Source organism: Catharus ustulatus, chromosome 2, assembly GCF_009819885.2.
Source record: "Catharus ustulatus isolate bCatUst1 chromosome 2, bCatUst1.pri.v2, whole genome shotgun sequence".
In the NCBI taxonomy this organism is placed as follows: Eukaryota; Metazoa; Chordata; class Aves; order Passeriformes; family Turdidae; genus Catharus; species Catharus ustulatus.
In genome coordinates, this window is record NC_046222.1 from 3,854,582 (window position 1) to 3,867,466 (window position 12,885).

The window sequence follows — 12,885 nt, forward strand, 5'->3', positions numbered from 1 at the left end:
GGCTGGCAGAGAGATGTGCTGGGGGTGATGCTGTGGCTCATGCAGTTCTTTTCTTTGTACAACCAGAAGGGTGGCACGGAGCATTTTGGGCTACTGTGGGAGAAATGGCTGTTACCATTCTCTCCTGTGCTGAGCCTCACTGCCCACCCTGCCCTTGGCAAGCCTTCCTTGTCTTTGTCCCTCTGTCCCCAGATGGGAAGGCAGGACACAGTGCTCAGTGTTTGACACGTCCCTGGTCCCTGTCATGCTTCCTGATCCATGGCCCTGGACTCAGCTGCTTTGCCTTCACCAGCAGCTGTTCTCCCCTTCAATATATAAACCATATTTTTATGCAGTATGTGCTGATTTAGACATGAAACTTGCATGATTCCCTGCAGTCTGGGAATACTTTTATTCCTCTTTTTTTGCCTAAGTGAAATTATTTATTGCTGATGAAAGATATGATACTAAAATCTTTACAAGATAGTGTTGTGTCTCCATGGAGCAAACATAAAACCTCCACGTGCTCATCCAGGAGTCAGCCCCCTCTCTCTCAGCACAAGACTTTTACAGATTCTTCTCCCTACTACCCAGTGCTTTCTCCTTTGCTAAAACTTATTAAGGGTAGAATTGTTAATTCATAGAATCAACAGCAAAAAACAAATGACTAGTGATCCTTCAGATACCCATCTACAGTTACACTATTTCATATCAAAGAACACCTCACTTCAGAAGATTTCCTTTAAAATTAACTTTTAATTTTTTTTATAACTGCCTTTTCCCCCAAAATGCTGCTGACATGTGCATCACTGACTTTTTTCCATGTGTTTCTATTTCACCTGCAAACGAACTGAGATGATGGGAAGAAAGTAATGGTCTGAAACAGCTGCAATGCTTGTGAGCTCCAAAGCATGAATCCAAAAGGTAAACGAGCAGGAGATTCCAAGGAGGAATTCCAGATTCTCTGTAATAAGGGAGTGCACATGCTGTGCACATGATGCGTTCTCAGTTCGGGTTATTGAGCTCTCAGCGGTCTTTGGCTCAAAGACTTTAAATCAGAGGCAGGTCTGTGTGTAACACCCTTCACAAATATTTCTCCTGTAAGTTTACCTAGTTGGAAAGTAAGTTTACCTTACTTTTGGAAAGGCTTGAATTTTTAGAGTCCATGACATCCTGTGGCAACGTGTCTTTTAAAAAAAATTGTTTTGTTAACATTTTGAATCTGCTGCTTGCCATTTATGTTTGATCTATTCTCTCCATCTGTTATCTGATCCTTAATATTCAGGGTTTTATAGACTATTTCTACTTTCTTTTATGCTGTACCTTTGATCACCTATTCTGTCTGTTAGTTTCAATATGTCCTTTTGGAATCAAGACTGTGATCAGTAAGCACTGTGCAAGAATATCCTAGGTTTCAACAATGCTGTACTTCCTCCTTTTCCTGATTATTTTTTCAATTTCATTCAATTTTTTCCTTTACTCTGCTTTTGAGCAGGGGTTGATACTGTTACAGAGCCAACTCTGTGCTGTAACTACAAGATCTGTCTTGTGACAATTTAGTACAGTCGTGTTATTTGTTATGTAAACTTGGGATCATTTTATTCTGCATGCATCACTATAACACTGACTTTTGTGATGTTTGCAATTTGGTATCATAAGGGTCTTTGGCAAATTTTAGTCATAAATCCTCATTTGTAAATCCTCATCGTAAATTTTAGTCATAAATTTTAATCATAAATCCTCATCATCTTTACTACCACGAATACCTTTGGATTTCTAGTACAATTTTATATGTTCCCAGTTCAGCATGTATTACAGATTCTGCATGCACTGCCAACAGGACATGAGCATTGATCTCTGGGGGATGCCACTCTAAAAACTGACCTTTTATTTCTGACTGTTTGTTTCCCACCTTTTGATCAGCTCCTTATCCATGAATTGACTGAAACTTAAATAACCAGCAAACTCCTTCAGGATAAAATGAGAAGTGACCTCACAAAAATTTGAGCAGAAAATGTAATCCATCAGTTACTAAGATATTAATTCTCCTCTGCACTTCTTGATGCAGCTGGGATGAAAACTAAAGCAGTGATACTTGCAGAGTAACTCAGCCTCACAATAATTCTGATCATCATCCATTGTGGCACTGCAGCTCTCAGAAGAAAAGCCTGATTTTTGTGGTGTTTCTGGAATAAATTCTGAGGAAGCCTTAGGTAAATAAAATCTCATGTACCCCAGAGCAAACTGTATGTTAAGTCAGTATCTAGGTTGCTACATTCTCTCTAGGACAGCATCCCAAAGAACAGAATATGAAAATGTTTATTGGGGACAGTACTACAGCCTTATACAATGTTCATTTTACATTTTGATCCATTTCAGTTTGTTCTCACTTTCCAAGTTCCCAGATGCTTCTGAGTTTTTATTATATTATATATATAATGTAATATATTATAAATAATATATTATTATATACTTCAAATTGTGTGATATAGAAGGAATTATGGCACGTTTCAGGGGCAGGGCAGAGGAGGGAATGATCTGGGCATTATGGCAGCACAGAGAGAGGCCACTTGATTCCTGAAACTTGGGAAGTGTTTGCTGTGCATGTCAGCTAGAAAAGAGTGTGGGAATCACTAGCTGTGAAATCGTTAATGATGGATAATAAATCCAGGGTTCAAGCAGTGCATGGTAACAGTTTATTTTTGATCCCATAATAAATACTTCATGAAGCCCTGGGCAGGGCAGGGGCAATTTCAGAGGTGAGTTTTCCTTGATGGTTTTAAGAAAAGATAGTGCCTGGTGAGTTATTTTTTGTTTTTCAACTTAAATTACTTGAGTTTAGAGAAATATCTGTGTTTGGTAACTCAGTTCTGCTGGAAGAATGGACCACGTAGCAAATTCCTTTTTTGCAGAGTTGTGCAATGTAAGGCATCTCAGAACAAAAAAATTCTTTTCACCTTTTCCATTGACTTTGGTAGGACTCCTTGTGTAAGCAAAGTGGACAGGCTGGATGTGCAGATTGAAGGACTCTGGAGGAGTAACTCTCACGAAATTGGTTATGGCTGTAATGTGAGCTGTGCTGACACAGCTGGCAGATAGCTTGAAATTGATGCTTTTGAAAAGAGAGAGATCTTTGCCAGAAATATTAGTTTCAAGGAAAAATGACATTTTTTTTCCTATCATTACTGTCAAATAGTGCTGTAGTTTCTAAACTGGATTTGGTAGAGATGCATGCTCCCAATATTTAATTTCAAGAAGAGGAAAGTGTTTCTCTGTGATCGAGAGCCAAGCACACAATACTGTAAAATGTATTCTTAATCCTAAGAAATGTGAAGTCCCTCTCTCTAAAAGAGTATGAGACTCCTTGGCCCCTCCAGTCCCATCATTACCTTTCAAAAGACCAGTCTCAAAAAAGTTTTACAAGATACATGTGTTTATCTGTCTTTGTACACTTGATTGGTTCTCTCCAGGGCTCTGAGGACACCACCAGTCCTCACTAACCTGCCTGGCCTGAAATTAATTTTAGAACACAACAAATATTTTTAAACTAATGTTTCTGGCAAAAAAATCAGTCTACTTCAATGAGCACCTTGTGGATAAAGGCATCCTGTCTAACAAGAAAATATGTATAATCCAGTTAGTTACACAAACATGAGGCAATGGTGTAAACCACCTGTGTTTGGGAATTCTTTGTCACTCTATAAAGTTCCTTAAATTGCCCCGTCAAGAAAATACAAAGGCAGCGTAGATGTAAACAGTCAAAAATAATCACTGCCATTTCACTAATGTGGATTTTGGAGGTCAGAACTATGCATTTTTATTAACCTTCTTACTATGTCTCAGCCCAAAGTAGGATTAGTTCCTCAGAGCAGGCAAGGGGCTACTGAAAGCCTTTGTTTCAAAGGAAATTAATGCTGCTGCCACTCCTAATGAGAATACCATTATTAGAGAATGTTTCTGATTTCATAATTCTTTGAATTTCAGCAAAGTCATTTAATATTTTAATTCTTTGGTTTTTGAGGTAAAAGATGACAAGGTAGGATATATCTGCCTTGCTAGAGCTTTGCATGTATGTGCAGCACTACTCCATCCATCTCATGGCCTTTAGGAAGACAAAATGACAGGATGCTGTGGAGTATTTTGGAGAAGCACCCTGATACACCTCTGCTGTTTAATGTGAAGTGTTTCTGATGATCTGTGGACAGGCATTCTATCTTGTCTGCTTTAATTCTGCCAATATCCTCAGTGCTGATTCCTTCCATCCTTCAAGAGCTTTCCCTCTTTTGGAAGACACAAATAGTGTAGGGGTTAACAGCCACTAAAATTAACATACTCTCAAAGCCATAAATAACTTGTTCTGAAAATTTGAATAGCTAACTTAGGGGGGAAAATCAAGTTCCACATATTTAACTTCAGCATTGTTAATCAGGGCATTTAAAAGAAAATTAATATTTTCCAGAGATTAAAAGCAAATTCAGTCTTTTTGAAAATCAGGAGGTTTATTCATTTCAGTTCTGAGGGAAATGAGACTTGTAGAACTAACTGGAATTGGGCATAATGAGCACAAATTCTGAAATGCTTTTGCAGAGCAGTTTCGTTATCTTGCCATGTAGCTTCTCTGGTATTTCCATAGACACTTTTCAATAGGCACAACAGAAGACTGTTGATAGTACTGAATAGTTCTAAATTATGATTTGAGGATGTTAAATTCTGACTACTTGTAACATTGCACATGAAAAATTTGACCATCAAATAAAAGCATCACTCTAGTAAAGTGGCAGAAGGTTTTTGTACAGAATGATGAATTAGGTCCAATATTTAAAACTAATCTCTTTCATTACTTGTGTGTCTCTTCACTCTGAAGTTCTTTTTTTTCCCCCTGTTTCTGTAAAGGAAAGGGGTAAAGGAAAAGACAGGTACTCTTGTCCTGGAAAGTGACTGCACGATTCAGTGACGTGGCACATGAAGGAGCAGTCACTGACAGCTGCACAGGAATTCCTGTGCCAGATCACACTAATGGTGCACACAATTCAGCACCTTTTTTCCCAGAATTAGACACTTCTAGATACCTGTGCATCTGGATCTCATGGGTTTGCACTTCAGCGTTTAGGAGAACTGCAGCCAGTGCTGTGACAGTCCCTCTGAAGTGTCTGTCATTCCAGGAAAATGAAGTGTGTGTCATTCCAGAACAGGCTTTTCCACAGAACAGGCATTTTTCACACCTCTAGGGCACGGTGAGCCTGATGTACAGTAATTTCACGAATACAAGCCGCACCAATTTGACCAAAATTTTGGTGGAAACCCGCAAGTGCGGCCAATATTCCGGGGTGGCTAATACATTAACAAAATTCTAAAAGCTGCCAACACGGAAGTGAGAGCCCGCGGCAGCCCCAAGCCAAGCTGGAGCCCGGCCGGCCCCGGCAGAGGTGGGAAAGCCTGGCAGAGGCGGGGCCAGCAGTGTGGGGGGCGGGCGGCTGAGCCTGAGCCAGCAGGGCGGGGCAGGGAGGGCGGCAGAGCCCGGGCCAGCAGGGCGGGGGAGCCCGGGAGAACTGGGGCTAGCAGTGCAGGGGAGCATGGCAGAAGCAGGAAGGCTGGCGGGTGGGGCTGCCTGGCAGCGGGGGAAGCCCAGCAGAATCGGGGCCAGCAGCGTGGGGGAGCCCGGCGGTGCGGGGGCCTGCAGTGCCGGCCAGGGCGAGGAAACACGGCGGCGGTGCAGACGGGAGGGGGCGGCCGGCGAGCCTGGTGGCGGCGGCGGCAGCCCTGCCGGCGGGGCGAGCGAAAGCGGCGCTCGCGAAAGCGGCGCTCGGCGAGCGAACGTGGCGCTCGCGAGGCGCGGTGCTCGCGAGGCGCGGCGCAGGGCGAGCGAAAGCGGCAGCGGGGCGAGCGAAAGCGGCAGCCGGGCGAGCGAACGCGGCAGCGGGGCGGTGCTGACGGGAGAGGGGGGCCAGCGAGCCCGGCGGCGGCGGCAGCACCACCCGGCCAGCCCCGCCGAGCCGTGGCGCTGAGCTGGGCCACCCGGCCCCGTCGGCAACCATGAGTGGGCCGAGCCTTCCTGGCCCCGCCCCGAGCCAGTAAAGCCCGCTATGCCGCGATCCTGTTACTAATTGGCCAATTTGTGAAAGCTGCGCACGGATTCTCGTGACGAACGAAAGTGCGGCTAATATTCGGCGTGCGGCTTATCTATTGACAAAGACAGCAACATTGTCGAGGCACCGGGGGTGCGGCTTATAATCCGTGCGGCTTCTATTCGTGAAACTACTGTACTCACTGTGTGTGCACAGGCAGCAGGAGCTCACACATCCCTTGCCTTCAGTTTTGTACCTCAGGCTCTCAGCGCTGCCTTTCCTCACATTAATCAGCCACCAGGACATGGCAGAAGTTCTGACCATCTAAAAGGCTTCCTCCTTCATTTCTTCACATCACACATTTTGAGCTGGCTGTTGCATCCTGACCTTTTTCTGGTAGAATAATGGGCTGTAGCTGCCAGCTACATCGTTCTGCTGCAGTTTGGAAATATGGTTTGATTTTTAATTAACAGAACTGTTAATGCCTCCTGGTTTGAAAGGAATGTCTAACATGCAGAGTAGAACAAACAAATCAAACTGGATAAAGCAAAAACGCAGCTGTGGCCACACAAGACACCATAAGCACTTTTTTTGTGGTCTGAGCTCAGTGATGGCACTTTGTGAAGACTGCCTCTCTTTCATGCATGGCCTGAGGTAAAGAATGAGGTGTTCTGCACCACGGGCTCCAGCCCTGCCTTTAAATGTGAGGCAAACTGTGCTGTTGCCAGTTCTGCAGGGAAAGCCAGCGTGTAGTTGTGGCTGAGGGGGTAAATTTCATTTCAAGGGCTCATCTCTGAACAGTTCTACAAGCTAAGCAATGTGAATCTAATATTATCATTCCAAGGGGACTTTTCTGTTGTGTGGTAAAATTGCTTATTAAATTACAATCACGGAAAAAATCAGGAAATAGGCACTGTTCAGCTGGCAGCATACAAGGAAAAAAGGCTGAATTCTAATTAGTTGAACAGTGGAGTTAGTGTTATTTCACTGTGTGAAAATAAAATTAGGTTATCTCTGATATCATTATTAATGTATGAGATGAAGCAGAAAAACAATTTGTTTCCCAATACCCATTCTGCCCCTCCTCCCCAACCGCCCCCCCCAAAAAAGAGAGAATAACCTAAAAGCAAACAGAGCTTTCTAATGCAGGCAGCTCTGAGAGATCTCATTGCTATAGCTGGAAAATGTAAATGATTTATAAATTATCTTAATTTGAAGGTGAGGCGTTGTGTGAACAGTAAGTATTACATTTATTATTTCCCCAGTTAGATTAAAATATAAAAAGGCATATCCAATATCAGTAACACTGTTTATTACTCTAATCAGAAACGGGAAATATATTTTCAGCCACTCTAAACTTTATGTGTTCTTTTATTATGCATGAGCAGGTATCACTGCTGTTCAGTCACACATGTTCCTTAAGGTACTCATATTGCAATTTCCACCTTTCAAATAAATAAAACAAATTTATTGCATAAAAATATATTCTGCAACCATAATTAAGTATTGAAATTCACATTTCCATGAATATAGCATCTTCATACATGAGATGAATCCATTGTAAAAATTGTAGAGCTTTTTAGAGCCAGCACAAAAGTGTTTTATTTTACATTACAACTCTGAACACATCTTATGCCCTTGAACATGGACTGCCTTGAATTTTGTTAAGACTCTGTTCTTCATTCTCATTTTCACACTCAATGAGCTGCTACTGTTTCAGTCCAGTAGGGATCAGTCAGTGAAGCTGTGTCATGAAAGTGGTTATAGAGTCTGATCAGATTCTTTAAAACTCATTTTTGTTTAGCCAGGAGTTACAAATCTATCTGCAAATGCTGCTCAAGATGTGCCCTCTCTTCTGAGTATAATTTGGGAATACAAAATCAGATTTAGGAAAAGGATACAGTGTAAAGATAATTTTCCTGTTACGTTATCCTTACCATGTTAATATATACACTAAAAGTAAAATCTACAAATATCCAAATGGGTTTAATTCAAATGCACAATTTTGTGTTTTACCTACAACTAGATATTTAATTATTAACATAAGAATTCCATTAAAATTGAAAAAAAAAACAACCCCAAAAAAACTATTAATAGAACTCTCTAAAACAAGGCTCATAACTCTGTGGTGTGAAGAGATATTTTTGAAGTATCTTTTGCAGTTAGACCCTAAAACTCTCTGTTTCTCACATGCATCCTTTTGGTAGAACATCCCAGTGTAAGGTGCACATTTGTGGCATTGAATAGTTGATTTTCCCACTACATCAGGGAGCCTGGCCTTGCATATTCCATGAAAAGACCACTGAAACCAGACTGAGATTAAATACCAAGTGCTCTACCCAATTTCTTTAGAAGGTATAAATAAATATTTCCTAGAGAAGAGACAAGGACAACTTTGTTTTGTCCCCGTTTCTTCACTCACATACCCAAAAAGCATTTTCAATTGCTCCTTAAGTAGAACCAGGTACCAGATGTACCAGGAGGGGACCAAAAGCATCACACACTGCTGTGCTGGTGAGAGCAGGTGGCAGCAGGTGAGGCACAAAGTCTTTTGCATCTCTGATGTGCCAAATGAGTGATTTGACTACCAGGATAATGGATAAATAAAAGGTAGATAGTGGAGGTACTTGGGCAAAAACCCAAAAAATACCTTATTAGTGCTTCAATCAGTAAGTGATTTACCACATGTGAGGAAACAAAGGCTTTGAAAAAGCAGCTGCAAAAAATGTAAAAATGTCCAAAGGACACCTTGGCTACTGTCATACAACATAAATGTTAACCATGCAGTCTCCATCAGCAAGGAGAGCTTGGCTGAGTGGCACATCCCTACAGACACAGAGCCTGGATTTTGAACAATTTATTGGTAGAACAAACAGCTTCTCCACCAGCCCAACACAACTCTCAGACAATTTTTTATACATTCAAAGCAAATTAACAGAGATTTACATACTTGTTTTTAACTGTGGCCTCTCTTCATTGCCAAATGGATGTTCTAGTTCATTTCCTCTTTTGTTTCAGTCAGAAATACAATTATAACACTGAGCAGAATCTATTACTGCTTGTTGAAAGCAACTACTGCTGAGTGAGCTCAACTCTACTGACTGCCTCTTCTACCATCTAGTGGCACCTTCACTATACTGCTTTTCTGTCTCCAAAGAGTTCAGTGGGAATGATAATAAATGTATACTCTTGAAAAAAAGAATTCTTTTGAAATGAGCAATCTACCTGGAGAGGAAATAACTTTTTTTTTTTTTCTGAGATGGAAAAATAGTTTTCACACAGAAACTATTTATGAGAGAATAGAAGGGATGCAGTGGTGTAAAGTACTAATGTTAGAGAAAAATTCTGCATCCTGTGATCTTGTAAACAGTGAGGTTTGTTGATAGATTTCTTAAATTTTTTTGGTGGGAGAGCTTGGATTTTAAGTTGTAGGCTGCAGAATGACACTGTCAAATATCCTAAGGAAATTCCTATTTAGAAGCGCAATTGGTTTGTTTTCTACCTGGATATTTAAAAGGCACAACAAAAATTTAAAGATATCATCAAATGTAATGAAAGTGTATAGAACACCTATAGTTTCTTTCCTGATCATGCAATTTTATGAAGAGCTTTCATTGTTCCATTTTTCAATAGGTGTTTCTGCTTCATTTAGGGAAAAAGCTTAAATGTCAATGAACTAAGAATTTAAGGCTTGGGATGTTTTCAATCAAAATGCACGTTCTCATTATTTATATGACTGAACAAACATTAATCATCTCAAATGCTTTCTATTCTTGGAACTGAGTTGTTTTCACAGAGTGCAGGTATAGGTGAATTAGACTACACATGAAATCAAATTTTTTTCAAATTCCATAAAAACAGCGTATTTCTTCCCTTCCACTTGCAGCAAATTGACAAGGCAAACTGATGGAAATCAGAATGCAGAATTTCAAAATCTTTTTTTTTCCCTTTTCTTTTAAAACATGTGTTATTCTGTATCCTTGCCACCTTGACAAGTTTTTAACCTGTTTCCAGGGTGGGAAGATCCCCATCAGGTGGACTGCTCCCGAAGCCATCGCTTACCGCAAGTTCTCCTCCGCCAGCGACGCATGGAGCTACGGAATTGTCATGTGGGAGGTGATGTCCTACGGAGAGAGGCCCTACTGGGAGATGTCCAACCAGGATGTGAGTACTGCCCACGATTAATCTGCAACTTTTTCAAATGAGCTTTAAAAGTTATTGCCACTCCCTGCCCTGTTTTGCTGTCTCATTCCCTTTCTAGGCTGGAATCTCAATTTTTTAAAAAACCCCAAATTTTCTTCTAGCATAGCTGAAACCTTGTTCTAGAAAAAGAAATATAGGAAAGGGGAAATAGTAGGGTTTTTTTCTCTGCCACAATTTAAATTTTCACAAATTCTCTTGTTTGATGGGTCCCTGTGACAGCTCAAACTGGTCTCACAGTCTTCACACCAGCCATCAAGCTCTGTGTCAAAATGTGGAATATCAGCCAAAGCCACCTTAACCTCTCTCATATCTGTGCCTCGAATGTTCCTGCGTTGGTTCTGAAGAATTGACAAGATTTTCCCAGATGGCTGTTTTTACATTGTTGCTAAGTTATTCAGCTCTTCAAGTCTGCTTGCTTGTTAAGGCTGATCGGTCATTTGGGGATAAGGAGCTGAGAGGTTTTCATTTTAAAAAATAATTTCACTGTTTCAGGAAGAAAAGGAAAAAACCAACCAAACCATTTAGAAACAACAACAAAAAAAAAGACTATCACAAACCTTTCTATTCAGAATATATTAAATAATCAGCTACAGCCTGAAGATAGCAATGTTTCATTACTCCTGTGTCCAAAATAAAAGTGTATTTTAGTACAAAATGATACTGCAGCCCTAAGGATGCTAATTCCTGGGGGCTTTTCCTGCAGTTCAGCAGTTCCCAGCATAAAGAACTCCTTTGCTCCTACCCACAGACTTTCAGTGCCAGAATGTGAGCAGTGAGCACCTGTGACCTTTTACATACGTTTAGTGACTTCAAATGTCACTGGGAAATTTCAAGTTATTAGACATAATGCAAAGCTTATTTTACTTGATATTGGAACTGTTCTTTTAGTACAATAAATTGCCCTGAATTCCCATGAGCTTATTTTGCAGAAATAATAGGACTTTTAAAGGTCAGTGGTACTGTGCAGATGGCAGGGAAAACAACAGAGAGGGATGTGCACTAAACAGATTCATAAAAGACACAGGATGCAAACTGCAGTTAATAAGGTCTTGCATGGGTATAGTCAGAGGTTCTGCTACATCAAAATGTCTGCTAACATTACCATTGAAGGACTTACTGAGTTTAAATCATCATAAAACTCTTCTCTAAATAGCAATTAACATATTTCTTGAACTGGATGGGTTTTGGTAGATCACCAAAAGTTTTCCAAGTATAAACTCTGCAGAGCCAAGGTCTGGTTTGTGGGTTTGTTGGTTTTTTTTTTCCTCCATTCTATCTTACCATTAGGAAATGAACTCACTTTTTTAGACTAGGCTAAGTAAGTGATGAAGGCAGCTGACGTGAGAAGTTTTAAACTGGTACCTGCCACCTAAATAAACCCAGTCTGGTGTTCAGAGACTACAGCTGCTCACAGGTATCCAGAATGACTCAACACCTCTGCAAATCCTCTATTTATACTGCCCACCAAGGATTTGGAAGCTGAACTTAAGGAAACCCAGTTGCAAAATGCTTCTCATAAAATTAATACTGTGCATGGCAGAGGCTTCAAAATGTTGCTAAGTTTGAGAAATGCTCTTGTTTAAGTAAATAACCATTTTATTATTGTAGTAAGTCACTTCCAAACTGTGTTGGTGCTGATTAATGCACTTCTTAGATGTGTGGCAGGCACCAGAGGTGTCCATTAATTAGGGCTGCTGCACAGTCTGTCGTGTCTTATTGCTTAATTAATAAACATTAGCCAAGATACTGAACTTTCCAAGGAAACTAGTGTACTGATGAACAGATTGTGCTAAGAGCCTGGCTTGCTAATGTTCATGTGAGGGAAGGAAGATTTATATTCCATGCATTTGGTTTGTAGACCAGCTGTGAGTGAAGTCTACTGGGACACCTGTTAGAGGCCACCGTATAAATTAATGCATGTTACAGAGCTGCAGTATTCAAAAAGAAGGGGAAAAAATGAAAAGAATATTTAATGGGTTGTAATTGGTATGCAAGGAAACTACTGTAGCAAACAGAATAAAACTCCTTACACTCTTGAAAGTTTCTTGTAAGACTGAAAAAAAATAACTTATCCTAATATAGTTCTTTCAACTCACAGATATCAAAACACTTGGCAGGCGCCTGGGATTGGCTCCGTACCATGAGGCAGGAGCAGCTGCCTCTCCCTCCTGGTAGATTTTTCAGATGTCAGGAGGACACAGGGACAATGTCCCTCTGGACTCTCTTCTGTCTCAGTCTCATTAAAAAAGCTGTCAGTTAACTTTTGAAAGCAAGAATCTCTGTTACTATTAATAATGAAACTATCAGGAAGATTACAGCTTCATTTTCAGATGGTATTTTTGCCAATTGCCAATTATTTTGAAATTGAATGTGTATAAATTTTTGTAAAAGTCCATAAAATACTGTTCAGACAATCATAACCGATATTGAATATTCAAACTTCACAGCTATGTCTAACATCAAAGAAGCTGTAGCTGTAGCCTTCCTGTAGATGAAGATTTCATGACTGATGTGCTGCTTCATCAGCCTTAAACTGACAAGGGAAAAAGGCATTGGAGAGGAGTTAACATGTAAAATCTTCACATGTTTTATAACATAGAATGTTATAATACTAAGAAAAACTTAATATTTCTTCCCT

At 40.5% G+C, this 12,885-nt stretch overlaps 1 protein-coding gene across 6 annotated transcripts in view; it reads left to right on the forward strand.

Moving 5' to 3' along the window:
* EPHA6 (EPH receptor A6) overlaps window positions 1-12,885 on the forward strand; it is a 363,966-nt gene that overhangs the window by 333,745 nt on the left and 17,336 nt on the right. For all 6 annotated transcript variants that reach the window (XR_004420696.1, XM_033085021.1, XM_033085038.1 and 3 more), the window contains one exon: window positions 10,059-10,208. Coding sequence is in view for 5 of the 6 variants with exons in the window: in XM_033085021.1 (XP_032940912.1) it covers window positions 10,059-10,208 (150 nt within the window). In the remaining variant the exon portion in view is untranslated. The remainder of the gene's footprint in view (window positions 1-10,058; window positions 10,209-12,885) is intronic.